At 34.4% G+C, this 17752-nt stretch overlaps 1 protein-coding gene across 18 annotated transcripts in view; it reads right to left on the bottom strand.

Annotated features, from left to right (window-relative positions):
* The window catches only part of ANKS1B (ankyrin repeat and sterile alpha motif domain containing 1B), a 1111154-nt gene that overhangs the window by 443554 nt on the left and 649848 nt on the right, over nucleotides 1-17752 (bottom strand). For 15 of the 18 annotated variants that reach the window (XM_032346661.1, XM_032346662.1, XM_032346658.1 and 12 more), the window contains 2 exons: nucleotides 10793-11382; nucleotides 8816-8888 (listed from right to left, as the gene is read on the bottom strand). In XM_032346661.1, coding sequence (XP_032202552.1) covers nucleotides 8816-8888; nucleotides 10793-11382 — 663 coding nt within the window. The remainder of the gene's footprint in view (nucleotides 1-8815; nucleotides 8889-10792; nucleotides 11383-17752) is intronic. The other 3 variants (XM_032346655.1, XM_032346660.1, XM_032346668.1) reach the window with 1 other exon arrangement.

Raw genomic sequence — 17752 nt, 5'->3', positions numbered from 1 at the left:
CTCACATCTGTAATTATGTCACATATACAATTCTGATATTGTAGGTATACTCTACATGTCCTACACATGTACACACATAGAAGCATGCACACATTTTTCAAAACAATGACTACACAAAGAAAATCAGTTATATATTCCCTAAGGATTGACAGTAGGAAACACCCTTTATGGTCTGATAAGACATAGGAAAAGTAAAACTGGCTGAGAAGGTGTAAGATGAATCAGAAAGACCTAAGAAATTTTTAGTACTGTCAAATACAGACAAATACAGACTTAGGCAAGGAGAAACTTAAAAAGATTATTACAACAGGGAAAATCCTCCTTCCTCAGGATTTCAAAATCAAACAGAAAAATGCCTTTTTTTTTTTTTTTTTTTTTTGCCTTTTTCAATAACGAGGGGTAAAGCAAGTCTATAGGAACATGGAGGGGAAATGGAGCAGCAGGGGAGCTGAGCAGAGGATATGAAGAGAGTGGCATTAACAGGAAATGTTTCTCTCTTGTCAGTTGATTCTGAATGAACTCTTAAGGGAAGATGTCCTCCTGCATTTAGGACTTGCTTAGATTTGGGGCCAAGCCAAACTTCAGGACCCTGTGGGGAAGGGAGATGCTAAACTACAGCTCGGTCAGATCAAGTCAGTGGGTAAGAAATAGGCCTTTGTGAGGACTTGGTCAGTATTGGCAACCTAATGAAAAGTATGCACTATTGAAATGTTAACTACTTTTTTGTCTAAAATATACTTATAAGAAGCTTAGTGGATTCAAGAAGCAAGCAAAATATAGTATCAGAAATTCTGCATTTATACCCATTTGCATCACTAATATACGCATGATTTCAGCTTGTCATTTTTTTTTGCACAAAAAACCAAAGAACTTAAATATCTTACACAACAATATCAAATAAATTATGCATTTATTATGCTAATATATCTTTAAAGGAGTATAAAATGAGGATCTAGCAACATTCTTAGAGGAACCTAGTTGAAATACACATACTTGAGATTTATTGGTCATTTGTCCTTAAGAGATTAAGAAGTGGAAAGCTTTCAAAAAGGACAATCTGCCAAACACAACCCATAAAATGGAAGATAAAAATTATGAGTCATGGAATTATTGAGTTGGAAAAAATCTAGTCCTACCTTTTAATTTTCAAATTAGGAAACTGAGGCTCAGTGTGAGGTGTTGTTTTGCAAGTCACAGAGCAAGGGAGTGCAGAGCCTGGAGCAGCAACATAATCAGAGAAATTTTCCTCTCTGAGGGTGAACTTTATGAGGACAATTTTGTTTTACAGGTTATTTAGTTCACTGATTATGAAAGTAAGGTAAAGTTATGATTTATTGTTGAATGAGAAGAATAGGTTGCAGAGAAATGTATTAGTGTGATTTCTTGTTGTGAAAACACAAACAACAGTTATCTATCATCTATCTATCTATCTATCTACCTATCTATTTATCATCACTTTTCTGTTTGTGATTGCATGAAACTGGAGAAAAGAGTAGAAGCATATACATGCTAACATTGGATATTCACAGGAGGGATAAAGCAAGAGGTAAGAAAAAAAAGTAAGAAAATAGAATTTTGTGAAATATGTGAAAATGAGAATTGCAAAATTCTACCTATATGATTATTTTTAATATATAGAAATTGAGTATACACATAGACAAGGACTAGAATATCACCAGAATATGCACATAGATTGACAATGGACCTTAAAAAATCACTTTGATCAGGGATTGGTTTAATAAGATTTTAAAAATATGTGTAGATAGTTTTTGCAGTAACATAAGAAAATAAATTAAATGAAAGCCACTGAAATAGTTATTTTAGCTCAAAACTGACAAAAAGACTTAATCACGTATTCATTAATAGTATTTACTTGGCAAACCTTTTATTATTACATTGATAGCTATAACATTTTATGTTTATATATAAATGTTTATATATATGTGATTATATATGTTTATCATATATAAATTATAACCTGTTTTTCAATGTATTTATTTACTAAATTGACGTATACCTTTTTCAATTGAAAGGCTGACAATAAACATAAAATAATGTATATTCGCTGTAAAAACTTCAGAGAATTTAGGAGAGAAGAAAATAATAATCACTGATAAGCTTACCCAGAGATAGTCACAGTAAACCATTTTGCACTCATCCTCCAAATCTTTTTCATGCACGTATATTCAAAAATGGGATTATAATTTACTTTGTTATCTACTCATTTCATTTAGTAATAAATTATGGCTATAATTCCATGATAATAAATTTAGATCTAATGTCATTTTAAATTATCTAATTAAAAGTTTAATATTTTATCATAGAGAATTACAGTAACTCAATTTATAAATTTTCTATAAATGTTCATTTGGTTTGATTTTAGTTTTTGAAGGACCATAAACAATGCTGAGATGAACACCTTTATATACATTTATTTTGTTCTTGTCCTCTTGCTTCCTTAGGACGCATTCCTCTAAGTGATAGTGTTGGGTACCATTGTTCTTCAACTTATAAAACATTTCATTTCCCAATTCTCTAGAACTTTATTTTTGAGTTCCCAAAATACACATAGATGAGAAGCCTTTTTTTCAGGACAGAGTATCAAAGAAACAACCAATATAAACTATAAAATTTTTTCATGGGTAAGTGACCCATGTTTATCAGCTAATTCTTCATTATACTTTAGGAAGACAAATTTGTATTTAAAAGCAATCATTATGATGATCCATAACTTATGGAGGTCTATTAGCTATATTTTGAATCAGTCTTAATTACTTTTACCTCTGTAGGGGCCCAAGGCAGGGGGGCCAAGGCAGGTGGCCCAAAATGTGCCACAATGGCATGCTGATTATTTTGAATTGAAGCTACTTGGGAAATACCTGTTACAAGAACACTCAGACCATCCTTTGTCCCCCTAAAAGCAAGAAATAAACCTCTCACATGGAAGGTACCCCACCCTGAACTAAGAAGTAAAACCATATCCTTATCACCAGAGATAGGGACTTCAAAGCCAAGGAAACTGTAGAAACAAGAAAACATGGAAACAAAACTTGTTAACTTTTTTACTAATCAGCTACCTCAACCAAAATTCTGCTTAGAATTCCTCACTAACTAAACTTCCCAAACATCTGTTTTCTTTATCCTGTCAGTTCTTCACGTATTTATTGTCTCTGTCTAAAAAGTATAAAAACTGCCTGCCTTGTCCATTTCTTTAGGTTTCAATTTCAGTGTTGGGCCTCCATGCACATGTAGTAAAACTTTGTTGTTGTTGTTGTTGTTTTCCTCCTATTAATTGGTCTTATGTAAATTTAATTCTTGATCCAGTTGGAAGAACTTGAAGGGCAGAGGAAGAATTTTTCTTCCCCTACACCTCCTATTCTCTTCCCAGTATGAATTGTTAGTGGTAAACTTTGTAAAATGCCCTGAAATTTATATAAAAGTTGTTCAACTAGTATTTTTAAAGTATCTTACAAAGAAGATTCTTGGCAGCTGCTTTCCAATTTTATGGTAAATGTGTAAGAAGTATAGCCTATCGAAAATATCATCCATATCTTGAAGGTACTTATATGTATTAGAAATAAATAAAGGGCCACTATCCACCCTTTGTTTCTTAGGAAAAAATTTTAAAGAGAAAATGGATAGAAGGGAAAAGGTAAATCAAAGAGGGGAGATATCATCCAGTACTAGGAGATATCATCCTAGTACTATGTACTAGGAATGTAGCTAACTACTTTCTCATGTAGTATTTCATTAGATTTTTCTAATGATGCTGAGGGAAGGCAGATATTTGTTATAGCTGTTTTCTGTGTGAGGAAGTGAGGTTTAGGCTGTAAATGATTTCCTCAAGTTCACAATACTAGTAACTGTTAGAGTGCATATCCAAACCTATGTCAAAAAATAAAGTTGTTAACAATTTGAACTTCCTAGTGGTAGAATATACTGTCTCTGAAAGTAGTGAGCATATCATTGTGGGACATATTGGAGCAGTTGTTGGCTGATCACATATGAAAGATATTAGGGAAAGTATTCCAATATAGCTGAGAGACTGTACTTGTTACCTGCTCTAGGTCTTTTGCAGAAAGCTTAAATATTGAGTTGAATTAAAAACAATGTACCAGTTCTAACTATTTATACATCATAGGTAAATATTAGGCCATAGAGTAATATTCAACTATTTTATTTTTTAAGAGAAGCCTAATTTCACATGTAAATATTACTAATAATTTCAAAACCAGAAAACCTCAGCTCTATACTAATGATCAAAATCTATATTGTGTAGGTTATTATAGTTTTTAATAACTATTTAGAATGAACAGTGTTAAATAGATTTTAGTGGCTATTGTGCTAAGAACACAATTGTTTGGTTGATTAAACACTATCTCTTGATAAAGATTAACTCATGCTAGTCTAATAATTACTATACTTCACATTTTTACATGGCCAGTGTATTATTAAGAATTGCTTAGATTTAATCTATCTGAACAAAAAGCTACTCAGTGAAGTGTTATATAAAATATAATAAAAATAAGTCTTCTCTTAATTTGGACAAAATAGGGTGCTTGTGTGCTAACGTATTCTACTACCCACCTTCCCCAGTTGGTTCTATTAAAAATAGTGCTGTAAAAAGAAATAAAAATCAAAAATAAATTATGTCTGTTGCAAAGCATTTCATGGAGAGGTTTTTAATGTGCAATTTAACAGCTCATGGAAAAAGGAATATTGCTGGAGGCAAGGGAAAGTCTTCCTCTGAAAAGAAGTGAAACTTAGGTCTTTATCAGCATTTATGCATTCACTTTGGGACACAGGAGATATTTAGAGCTATGACTCATTTAAATATATGACCATGTGACCTATACTATGGGAGGGCTTTGGAGTTGGAGCTAAAGCTTTCGCTATACCAATAGTTAGGCTTTGCTATGAGGAAGTGGCTGGTTCTACACTTAAACACTCTTTGTTGGCTCTCTTTAGTGCCTATGAGTATGATTTGAAGTAAAGAGAAAGAAGCAAAGGGCTGGCTTCTGTTGCTCTCTGTAGATAGTGTATTTGATTGAAAGGATAATGGATTTCGGGGGGGGCTGGGTGGCTCAGTGGATTAAAGCCTCTGCCTTCGGCTCAGGTCAGTATCCCAGGGTCCTGGGATCGAGCCCCGTATTGGGCTCTTTGCTAAGCGGGGAGCCTGCTTCCTCCTCTCTCTCTGCCTACTTGTGATTTCTGTCAAATAAATAAATAAAATCTTAAAAAAAAAAAGGATAATGGATTTCAGGAAGAAACAAACCTACTTTTGAAGCCGTTGATTTTGACAAATTATTTACTTTTTCAGAGCCTTTCTTCATCTGTAAAATGGGTATAATAATACCTTGCCCAGTTATTTTGAGAACTGAATGAAAAATGTTCACAGGAGAAAAGTGCATAATATCTGACACACAGTAAGAAAGGAATACATTTCAGCTTTTTTCCTCTTTGTCATTTCCACAACAGGACAACTCTGGAAAATTGTAAATAGCTTTTTAAAAAAAAAAAAAAAAGTTTTCCTGGAATTTAAGGAATGATATTTCCATCAACAACCTCATTAGAAAAACAGCTATCCGCTGCATCGTTGGCAAAGTATCTCTTGATGCTTATTATCTAGAGCTATGTGAGCAAATACCAAGGGCCTGAAAGCAGCTGAACATCAGGGAGGAGCAGCTTCTGGGGGTGTGGAAATGTCTGTCCTGACCCCCCAGAAGGAGACCCTCTTTGTGGAAAGGGACAAGTGAGGCACTACATGTTCTTGCATACTAGGGCAAAGGTAGAGCTTAGATCAGGAGAAGAAATAAAACTTATTCTGCCTTGGTGAGTTCCTAGGTTCCTAGAAACTCTCAGTTAAGGATCTCTATCCTCTCCATGAGGATCTCAGCTATGAGGGACTCTGAACTGTAGCTTGGCACTCAGACTCTTGGAGGAAAAGGAGCAAAAGCTTAGAAAGTGGAGTTGCAGATTAATGTTAGTGACTGTTTTCAGAGCTATGAACTCGCCAGTAAATAGCCCGAGTTATGCTTTATCTATCTAATATAGTGTATTTCATGATAAAATCTTTTATAAATTCATTTTAATAGCTTTCATTTACAAATAAAATTTAGATGGAATTGATATCTTGGAAAAAGTAGGTTTTTAAAAGATAAGAATCTAGAATATTTCTCTTTGAATATAATTAATGTTAAGTATAGGAAAAAAAATCCCAGCTTTAAAAACACCTTTTAACTAAGTGTTACTTTTTATATTCATGTACTTAAGATGATTCCAATACAGTCCATACACTGATAGTCTGTCTAGTGTGGTTTTTTTTTGAAAGTCAATAAAGTAGATTTTTCTCTTTTCTTTGCCAGGGTATCTTGGAGTTTAATGATCTCTTTTAGTAGTTACTCTTCTCTGGTATCATCTGACTATTGGGTTTGTTACTACCTGAATTATAATTGACAAGCTACTATTCCAGGGAGCATAGCAAATTTAACATCAAGACTATGAGACTAACTGACATCATGGAATTCCTAAAGAAAGGGCTAATGTGTGTTTATCTCCACATATGTAAATCCACAGTGTCAAACACCACATTTCCCTTGTGGTAGGGCAAGGTGAGGAGTTGAAACTTAATACATATCTGCGTGAGTCTGACTCCACCTATATGCCATTGGACATATCTCTACAATGATCCTATATTAACCTCGTTTCTGTTGATTGGGAAATTGAATGAGTTGCCAAGAGCCTAGTAAATAGCAGAACTGAGATTTGAATTCATGTCTGTCTGACTTTTTATTTCACCACTTGATTTCCCAATGACATGTGGTACCCAGTATGTATTTGTGGAATTTGCATGGGGTTATCACCTCTCTAGTCTATCTAGCCTCAAGAAGGAAAAGCCTGCAGTCTAGTAAAGTTGTAATCCACAATAATCTAAAGGTCAATTGGAATACCACATGGCATGGCCAATCACTTAGTGTATAATAAATATGAAATTAAGAGGCAAAAATTAACAGAGATATAGAACCAGACTTCGTTAGTAGTAATGAATCTGAGGACAGAGTCTCCACTTTCAATTTCATTATCACTGTAGAAAAATAGTAAATAAAGGCAGGGTAGGATGGTGGTATAAGTGGTAGAAAGAGAATTAGGGGATATAATCTGTGGATTTATTTGCTACTAACGTGCCCCTAAAAGGCAGCTTTGCCTGACTGGCATTTTTAACATTTATTCTTATTATAACATTACCCTTTCATTATAATATCATATTATCTGTTTGAAGAATTTCCGATCATTAATGTTCAATGTCACCTAAGCCTTCCAATAGAAAAAGTACTATGTGCCTGCCTGAACATTCTTAGTATCAGGGAATTTCTTATTGATAAAAAAAAAAAAATGTTTACTTTGTCCCAATTAAAAATATGCATTCCTACACTTTCTTGAAATTATTCTGTAAGCATGCCTAGAAGAACCATGTGGCAACATACATTCCTAGGCTGGTTCTTTGAATACTAGAAAAATCTTCAATATTTATCAGCATTTCTGTATCAGAGATGTGGCTATACACAGAGCTAATGTCATATTTGTGTCCCTAGATATATGCACACAATTTTGGTACTTTTTAAAATAATTTTTCAATTTTAAAAATCTTAAATAAATATGCATTTCAAAAAAATTATGTAAGCTTTTAAACAATTATCACTTAATTAAAATGGGGTCCAGTCATATTAGAGCAATTCCTTATCTGTACCAGTATAGGAGAAATGAGTGAGGTGTTCATTTAGGCCTGAATATCCCCTTCAGTGACTGCAACCTCAGATTTCCATGCAACTTCTTATCCACCTTGGTCCAGTGCCTCATAAGAGAGCCATTTTCCAACTTTCTTGTGCTTAAGAGTCACATGGGGTGCTGTCTAAAAAGCTCCAGTGACTAGTCAAAAGGCCACAAAATCCCTTTTATCCTATAACATATTTAGACTTCTTTCTCACAGACCTTAATCTTACCATCGCAACAAAACCATCAACTATCACTACCAACTTAACCATGAGTTCTTCAGAGAGCTTAGCAGTCACTTGTTTTAACTCCAAATTGTATAGATCTATGTGATAATCTATGGTTATACCACTACTTAGTGGCTGGGTGGAAATGAAGCCAGATCTTTTGATTCTTTCCAAAATAGTAGTTTCTCTAGCATGAATTGGGCTATTATTTTTATATTTAGCTATCTGGTATTTGACATCATCCATTAGTATGAAGCAAAAAGTCTTCAAAGAAAATTGCAAATGAAATTCTTCTCTGAGCTTTAATTATAGAGAAAAAATAATACTTCATAGGGCAATATATTAAATAGTGACTGCAAAATCAACTATTCGTGAGACACTCTGCTAGGCATTCTGGGGTACATGAAGATGAGTAACACATAGTTCTTGCCATACTGGAGCCCACAATCTGGGGGTAAAGTGTTAATCACTCTTGCCAGGATGATTGGGACATTTCACTGAATGCAAAATTGCAGTGTATCAGGTCATCATACTTTACAACACATTGAAGTGCTTCATACTTAACTATACACAAAGTTGAAACTCCATTAATGTTAACTGGCTTATTAGCATATGGGGGAAAAAATCTCTCCATGTGCTGAATCAGTGTACTTAAAATTGATATTTAGAAGTCATGGCTGTTTGATATGAGTGGAAGGAAATAATTTGTAGCTGCTGTTATCATGATAAAAACATGAAATTATCTAAAGTCTCCTATAATTTTCTAGCCAGTTCCTGAGCAATTTACTAATTACAGCATAAAAGAAAGGTTTCCTTACTTGTGGTCTCACCGTTCATTTCTTTAAGTTCACTGTTAATTCCAACATCTATGGAATTCATTATTTTGTCAATCTGTGAGAAACAAAAGCCATATAAATAAATTATTAATTCACATTTAGCATTGTATTTTAAAATAATTTCCATATGCCAGCAGCATATATTCTTGATATTATTACTACTGCAATACCACAATTAAGAGACTGAGAAAGTTTTAAAAGGAAGCAGACATCTTCTGAATTGCTTTTAAAAATACGAATTATGTTTCCCTTTCTTAAATGTTCAAAATCAGATCCCCTTTTCTTTATATTTCTTAAAATGAACTTTGTTTGGACCTACATGGGTCAGTAAGTTAGGAATTGTGTATTCTTTAAATTCAGAAAGGGATGGGCTGAGGATAAATTCGTGGGAACACATCCCTTCTCTCGGGCATTCTTCCTGTTCTGAAAGCATGCAACTCTGACTGTTGAAGTGGTGGGTTTCAGTCCGTGGGTGTGGCCATTGGAACCAAGGTCTTACTAAATGGCTGGACTAGGCACAAGTTGATTTCTGACACAGAATCTCAAGAATCCCGGCATGGGGAAACACCTTAGTTCTAAGAGATAGGCTAAATGTTAATTAATCCTGCTGCATTCCAAAAAAGGATTTCAGATGTTATTTACAGAGTTAATAAACATAAGAAAAAGAAAGATTGAGAAGACTATCAATCTAGTAGTACAATATTTACAAGAAGATATGACTATCTAAGCTTTTACCATTTATGGTTTAATCCCTTCCTCATCATCCTAGCAACCCAAGACAGAGGTTTCAGAGAGGACATTACTTAAATGTCCCATTTGTTCACGCTGAAACAGATGTAGAGAGATTAAGTGATTTTCCTAAATAGCTCAATTCAGAATGTCAATACCAGACATTTCTAGTTCTCAGAATACTGTGGTGACCTATTGTAACTTCAAAACCCAATCCACTTGCACAGGTTTTTTGAGGGAGAAAATGTGACATGTTAGAATGAAATGCTAAGAGAGAGTGTGGTCCATTCTTTGAAGAAATTCAAGAAAAGGTAAGAAACTTAATTTAGTCCTCCTTAGAGACAAAGGATGATATTTCATAAACTTGAAAGGACACTTACTTTCTGACTAATTATATAAAATGAAGGACTTTGTCTTTAAGTATAGCTTAAATTGGTGATACATGACCTCAACATATTTTTTCTTTAATGTCTATCTGAAAACTGTAAAAGGGAAATATTAAGTAATTTGGGTTTTTTATAAGGCACTTGGAGAAGAGCCAGGACTATTCTTTTTTTTTTTTTTTTGAGAGAGAGAGAGCATGAGCAGTAGGTGAGAGTCAGAGAAAGAATCTTAAGCAGGCTCCATGCCCAGGGCCAAGCACAGCATTGAGCACAATCTCACAACCCTAAGATCACGACCTGAGCCAAAATCAAGTATTGGATGTTTAAACAACTAGGCACCCCAAGCCAGCACATTAAGGTTAAGATTATAAGGAGTTTATGAAAACTTAAGTTACTTTAAAGATGGGAGATGAGCTAACAATGAATTTAGCAACTAGCAGAATGATACAGGGCTGCAGAAATATGAAAATTTTTCTCAATTTGTCTGCTACAGTGCTTGATAGGACATAATGTCGACATTCTCTTGTACCTCATAGCTAGTTATTACTTCTGCTTGACATCAATTTCTATGGAAACAATAGATTCCTCCACATGTGTGGAATTGTATTTGTTTTTACACTAGCTGTGAAATTATCATGTATTACCCCTAGAATCCTGCCCTTCCACTTGTAACTGTCTATGTCTGTGAGTTGTTATTGCTGTTTTTGGTTGCTTTTGTTTTTTGTTTTGTTTTGTTTTGTTTTTATTTTTGTTTTGCCTCTGAAAGACTTAAAAAACTGAAAATGCTTCCCCCCAAACTTCCCATGCTCCAAAGTCTTATATAAACAACAAGAAGAACAAGTCTTACTTCTTCCCATTCAGAAGTGAAGGATGGTGTTCTTTCAGAATTCCCTTTAGAACTATGATCAGCAGTTGAAGATTCACTCCAGTTAACTTTTGATGTTTTCTCATTTGAAGGGTATGCAATGAGATCAGAATCTGATTTAGAGACGGTTTTTGACAAATGCATGTCAATCAGGGCTTTTGGCAATGACCTTATTCTCCCCAAGGTACAGGCTCTCTCCACAAATCCTCCTGTGTTCATAATCCACTGGTCCCCATTCCGGGATCCACTCCTAGTTGTTCTTGTGCCAACAATGGTATGGTTTTCAAGTTGGTTGCTTTTTTTGTGAAAAATTGTTCGACTGACCACTTTGGGTTTAATTTTCTTTACCAAAGTTTCTGAATTACTTGCTATTGGAGACTTCTTGAAAGGCAAAGGACTATTTGCCAAACTAACTTCATCTTGTCCTTCTTCACGTTCGTCTCTTTTCCCATAGAGATGAAATGGGTTTTCAGGGCACTCACAGGCTGGAGAGGATCCATGGAGAAGGCCTTCAAATTGCCCAGGATCATATTCTTTTGGAGGATCACTGTCTTCCTGTTGAGAAGGGTCATCTGCAAAAGAGAGGAAAGACGTCAGGATGGTTGATTATAAGGACTCCAAAAGCCCTGTTATGACAGCAGTGCCTTTTCAAACTTGTGCAATACCTAGACATTTTATTTGTTGGTACAATGATATCTTCACTTTATGAAACACTCATGATCCTACAGTACCATGTATAAGATGAATGTGTGTGTGTGTGTGAACTGGATCTTTCTGATATACCTTACAGTACATTTCAAAGATATGAACTGAGTATTAATTGAGTAATTGTATACTGTTCTTCCTTGTTCCCAGATATATTTTATATTGAATAACAAAACTTCACTTAAAGTGAAACACTCATGTCCAAACCCTCACAATAAATGAATCATTGTGTAGTAGGACATTGGGCAGGTAAATCAAGATTATACATAATAACACACCTTTGCCCTTCTCCCAGCAAATAAATTCAGAAACAAAATCTTTGAAAGAAGTATAATTAGAAGTAATTTAAAGTTTAAATTAAGAAGTAATTTAAAAATACTGATAATATTACTTTAAATATAAAATCTAAAATAAAGAATTATTCTATAAGTTCTATCATTTAGACAAAAAGGATTTGTTCAGGCTTAATGTAGGCAAACAATGCAGAAGTAATTTAAAAAATACTGAGAATATTACTTTAAATATAAAATATAAAATAAAGAATAATTCTATAAATTCTATAATTTAGACAAAAAAGATTTCTTCAGGCTTAATGTAGGCAAACAATGCAACCCATAATATCACTAAAAAGTGAGATCCTTTTATAAGAAACTGATGTTGAGCTATTAACACAAAGCTCTCTTTTTCTTTCTTCTCTGAAATAGCATTAGTTATTTTTTAATTTCTTCAGATCTTTGAAAGAGTAATACAGAGGGGTGCCTGGGCGGCTCAGTGGGTTAAGCCTCTGCCTTTGGCTCAGGTCATGGTCTCAGGGTCCTGGGATCGAGCCCTGCTTCAGGCTCTCTGCTCAGCAGGGAGCCTGCTACTCCCTCTCCTTCTGCCTGACTCTCTGCCTACTTGTGATCTGTCTCTCTGTCAAATAAATAAATAAAATCTTTAAAAAAAGAGAATAACTCAGAAAAGAAAAAAAAATTATTGCTTTGTAATTTTTTCTAAGATAAAACTTAAATATTCTCTGAGACAAAATATACAATTCTCTTGTATGATCTAATTTATATCTTAAAGATATACTGTGTAAAACCCTGGCCAAAGAACTTAGCAAAGGATGTCAGTATACTTTTTTGATTGGTCTTTTAGTTCATATAGCTGAAGATTTGCCACAATCAGAAGTTAAATTATGGGATAAGCTCATAACCTAATCTTGTAGAAAGAGTCAAAAATAGCCAATGTGGTGGATAATAAAAATCCAAAGCTGACTTGCTGACTTGCACTTTAAGTACATTGGTTATTATTATAAATTCCAAACACCAAAGTTTTCATAAATTAACAAGTAACATTTAACAGGTATGTACTATTTTATAGGCACCGGATTAGGGGTCATATTTACAAGATCTCACTTGATCTGCATAACAATCCTGTGAAATGATTAATAATAATTATGATTATCTGATAGAGATATAGCTAAAATATTGGACTCACATATTTAAACAAATTGGCAACCATAACAAATCTTAATAGATACTTGCCCAGAGAATGCTACAGACAAACCAATGCTCCTTATTACTCTTTGGTCACAAGTCCCTGCACTGTTCTCTCCCTCATTGATGATTGAGGCAGGTTTGTTCCTGACCTTGCATATCCCCATACCTAACCCTGGTTTTTGTTTGGCTTTCCAAGCAGATGTCCCCTGCTCAGACCTTGTCACAATGATATCCTGAGATGGAAGAGAGAAGAGTGATAGGAAGAGAGGTCCCAAAGACAACAATCTAAAGGAGAAACACTGCACCTGCCTAGCACTATAATAATCTCTCTGTCTTCTCACAAAACCTGCATCCCTTTCCATTGTAGCAACACTATGTCCTTGATAATAACTACTTTTGTCCTTCTCTAAGACAGAGACTCTTCCTGGGGTACAATAGTGAGTGCAGAGTGAGTGAACACAGCTCTGAATTCTCACTAAAGCTAGGGTTTATGGTCTTTTATATCCATTTTTTGAAAGTAAAAACAAACATTTAAACAACTTGTTACTGAAATTTTCCTAGCTAGTTAGAGGTTAAGCTGAGATTCAAACCAAGATCTAACAGATTCCCATATCCACTAGCCTGGAAAATATATTAGTATTTAGATAGAAAAACAGTCTAGGGTTCAAAGGAAAGAAGTAGACTCTGTGGGAGGGCATGTGTTTCTCCTATTTATGACTATTACTGGAATTTGGGATAAGAGAACTAGAAAAGTTTTTTTTTTTTTTCTACTTCCATGGAAGCAGAATTTTACCAAGAGGAAATAAAACCTGGCATTCTGTTCCAATCAATTTTCTCTTTTTCTTTCCTACGCTACTTGGATCCATAGTGCTTTACAATATAATAGGTTGGTATGGATGACAGGAATGGGTAAGAAATGTAAAAGGAAGGAGGAATTCAGAAATAAGGACGTTTAGAATTTTATTTTGAAAGTTACTAAAGAAGGCCAAAGGGTTTGGTTATGAAAAGAAAATTGAAAATAGCCTATTGTGGGGAAAAGATTCTGTAAATCTCAGTCAAGAGGTTTTTGACCATAATCATGATAAATGAGAGTTTAAAAGGGCATAATTTTATTTAAAGTATTCTGTGAATATTATTATTAGGTTATTATCCCCTCTGTGGTTTCACCAAAATGACTATAATCGCAATTTCAAAATGCTTTATATTGTCCAAGTCCTCTAGTGATAAGCAATCACTTCTCTAAGTAAAAGAAAATTTAAGTATTAGCATATAAACTTTGTCTTTTGAATAATAGTTCCTAGCATCATGATACTTGGTAACATTTTTATTAAGAATTATCAAAAGGCAACTATTTACTTGCTTGTTTCAATGGCCAACCTCTAAAGATTACTCATATCAAAGAGAATGACAAGTTGATATAAAAGCTCCCCAAATTTGTATTTGGTGGATTGATGGCAGGAATGGCCCCACTATGCAACAGCTCCCTGTAGCCATACTCTACTCTGTATCCATTCCTCCCACATGACTCTGGGGATGGCCGTGTGCCTTGCTTTGGTCTATGGGACAACAGCCAACATAATAGAAGCAGAGACTTGAAAAGCACTTGTACACTGGGGGCTTGCAAACTTGCTGACAGGTGAACAAGCCCAAATTTGTCTGAAAGATGATGAACTACATTATTACCCTGTTGTTTGAAATTGTAGGTTTTATTGTTTTTCAAGTATGATGGGGCTAACAGATCAGGAGACAATTGCCATTGAAAAGATAAACTGTTATAGATTCCAAGAGAAGGGAGGATGTCATGCCCTGGGGTGGGGGAAATGGGGGAAACCCAGGGTTGGTTAGGAGGCCAAATGAGTAAGGGACAAGGAGGGCTGGAGACTTTATTGTCATTTCTCCGTGAAGGAGAGGAAGAAACAGGGTAATCAGGTTTAGGATTCGCTAATCTGATTGGCTAGAATCATTTCAGCAGCTTCTAGAGCTTAGATAGAGACTCTCCCTAGTTGTTTGATACCTGGCCTTGGTGTGATTAGGCCTGGTGATAGGAGGCCCTGAGTGTGGTTGGGGTATGGCTCTAGATTTGTTGGTTTGCACATGAAAGGCATGTTTAGTATCTCTAAGATATAGCTAGCCCTGGGAGGGGCAGTTCCTCCAGGAACAAAAAGATCCCAAGATGTTAAAGAATCAAAACCGAAAAACAAAATAAAACAAACCTGAAGCAAAAAGGCGTGGGTTATACATCAGCCATTTCTGTTACCTTAGACAATAGCCAACTTTCTTACATTTGAATGAGGTCATCCATGACCTATCAATCCCAGGCCAATATGCCAACTGACCACCCATGATGAGAAAACCTAGCCAAGATTAGCTGAGGCTGGCCCAGACCAGAAGAAAATACTCCCCAGAATCATGAGCTATATAAATGGCTATTATTTTAAGATATCGAGTTTTGGAGTGGTTGGTATACCATGATTCAGACTGTGTCCCAGTTTTCAGAGAAGAATTAATATAATGTTCAAAATATATTCTTGGGGTGCCTGGGTGGCTCAGTGGGTTAAAGCCTCTGCCTTCAGCTCAGGTCATGATCCCAGAGTCCTGGGATCAAGGCCCACATTGGGTTCTCTGCTCAGCGGGGAGCCTGCTTCCTCCTCTCTCTCTCTCTGCCTGCCTCTCTGCCTACTTGTGATCTCTGTTTGTCAAATAAATAAATAAAATCTTTAAAAAAAACCCACAAAAAACAAATAATATATATATTCTGGCAATGTTTATATTTTCACTTCTACAAACAAAGATAGTAATAGTATACACCTATAAGTGTTGTGAAGACTTAATAAAATAACAGAAGTAAAGCAGTTAGAGCAATGCCAGTGGCATAGAAGACATTAAATATTATTTCTTCTATTATAATTTTTAATCTAAAGGGTTTCATTTTTACAAATAAATATAGTAGTGATTGTATTAGATACTCAATAAAGATTGTTATTTTGACATAGTAAATATAATAGGATTTACTCCTTTGTTTCTGCTTATATGTTTTGAAAATATACTTTGGGAAGAATTTTTGCACTTTCTTACTATTTTTTTACTGTAACTAGGTAAAGTATGTAGATTAAACTGTTTTCATAACTTGTCTCATTTAATTTCACACTTCTCTTTTGATAAGTGGATATTTCATGCTAAGGTACACAACTAAATATGTGTGAATTCCAATCTGATAGTTACTCAAAGCATCATTAGCATTTCAAAGAAATGTCAGAGAAAGTATCTAATAAGTAAGCATTTCAATCTCTTTTTACTCATCTTTGCCCCGTCTTTAGCATATAAATACCTGAATAACAATAAAACCTCAAATTTTATGTCAAGATAAAAACAAATTATGGAAAATGAGTGAATTTATTCTTATAGAATAAATCATAACTTTTGTCTTCTGGGTCATTTTATTTCTCTTTAGAAAATAAAAAATTTCTCCATTTCCAGGGATTTGAGTGCTGATATTGATATTAATAGAAATCCTGTGGTGTTGGTTGTTATTTTTCCTCTCTAATTTGTGATTTTATTTCTTTGGGTCTTTTCTCTTTTCTTATTGATAAATCAGGCTGGAGAGTTATCAATTTTGTTAATTTTTTCAAAGAACCAGCTCCTGGTTTCATTGTTTTTCTTTTTTTTTTTTTTTTTTTAGTTTCTATACCATTTATTTCTGCTCTGATCTTTATTATTTCCTTCCTTCTGCTGGCTTTAGACTTGATTTGTTTTTCTTTTTTCTAACTTCTTTTGATGTAAGGCTAGGTTTTTTATTTGAGATTTTTCTTGCTTCTTGAGGTAGGCCTGTATTGCTATATACTTCCCTCTTAAGACTGCTTTTGCCGCATCCCAAAGGATCTGGATCCTTATGTTTTCATTTTCATTTGTTTACATGTATTTTTTATTTCTTCTTTGATTTCCTGGTTGACCCATTCATTGTTTAGTTGCAATAGAACCTCTATATATCAGTAGTCTTTACAAATTTTTTCTTGTGGTTGACTTCCAGTTTCATAGCATTGTGGTCAGAAAATATGCATGGTATGACTTTGATCTTTTTCTATTTGTTGAGGCCTGTGTTGTGACCTTATATGTGACCTATTCTGGAGAATGATCCATGTGTACTTGAAAAGAATGTGTATTCTTGTTTTAGGATTGAATGTTCTAAGTATCTGTATTAAGTCCATCTGGTCTAATGTGTCATTTATGATAAAGAAATGCAAAGCTAGAGGCATCACAATTCTAGACTTTAAGTTATATTACAAAGCTGTAGTGATCAAAACATATGGTATTGGCACAAAAATAGACACATAGATCAACAGAACAAAATAGAAAACCCAGAAATGAACCCATAACTATGGTTAATTAATCTTCAACAAAGCAATAAAGAATATACAGCAGGAAACAGTCTCTTCAACAAATGATATTAGGAAAACTGGACAAAAACATGCAAAAGAATGAAATTGGACCACTTTTTTATATCATACCAAAAATATATTCACAATAGATGAAAGACCTACATGTAAGACCTGAAACCACAAAAATCTTAGAGAAGAAGACAGGCAGTAACCTGTTTGACATTGGCCATAATAACTTCTTTCCAGATATGTCTACTGAAGCAAGGGAAACATAAGCAAAAATAAACTATTGGGACTAAATCAAAATAAATCAAAATAAAAAACAGTGAAGGCAACAAATCAACAAAACTAAAAGGCAACCTACAAAATGGGAGAAAATA

The sequence above is a fragment of the Mustela erminea genome, chromosome 6 (genome assembly GCF_009829155.1).
Source record: "Mustela erminea isolate mMusErm1 chromosome 6, mMusErm1.Pri, whole genome shotgun sequence".
NCBI lineage: Eukaryota > Metazoa > Chordata > Mammalia > Carnivora > Mustelidae > Mustela > Mustela erminea.
Note: the sequence above shows the minus strand (reverse complement) of the source record. Positions and strands in the feature narration are given on the sequence as shown.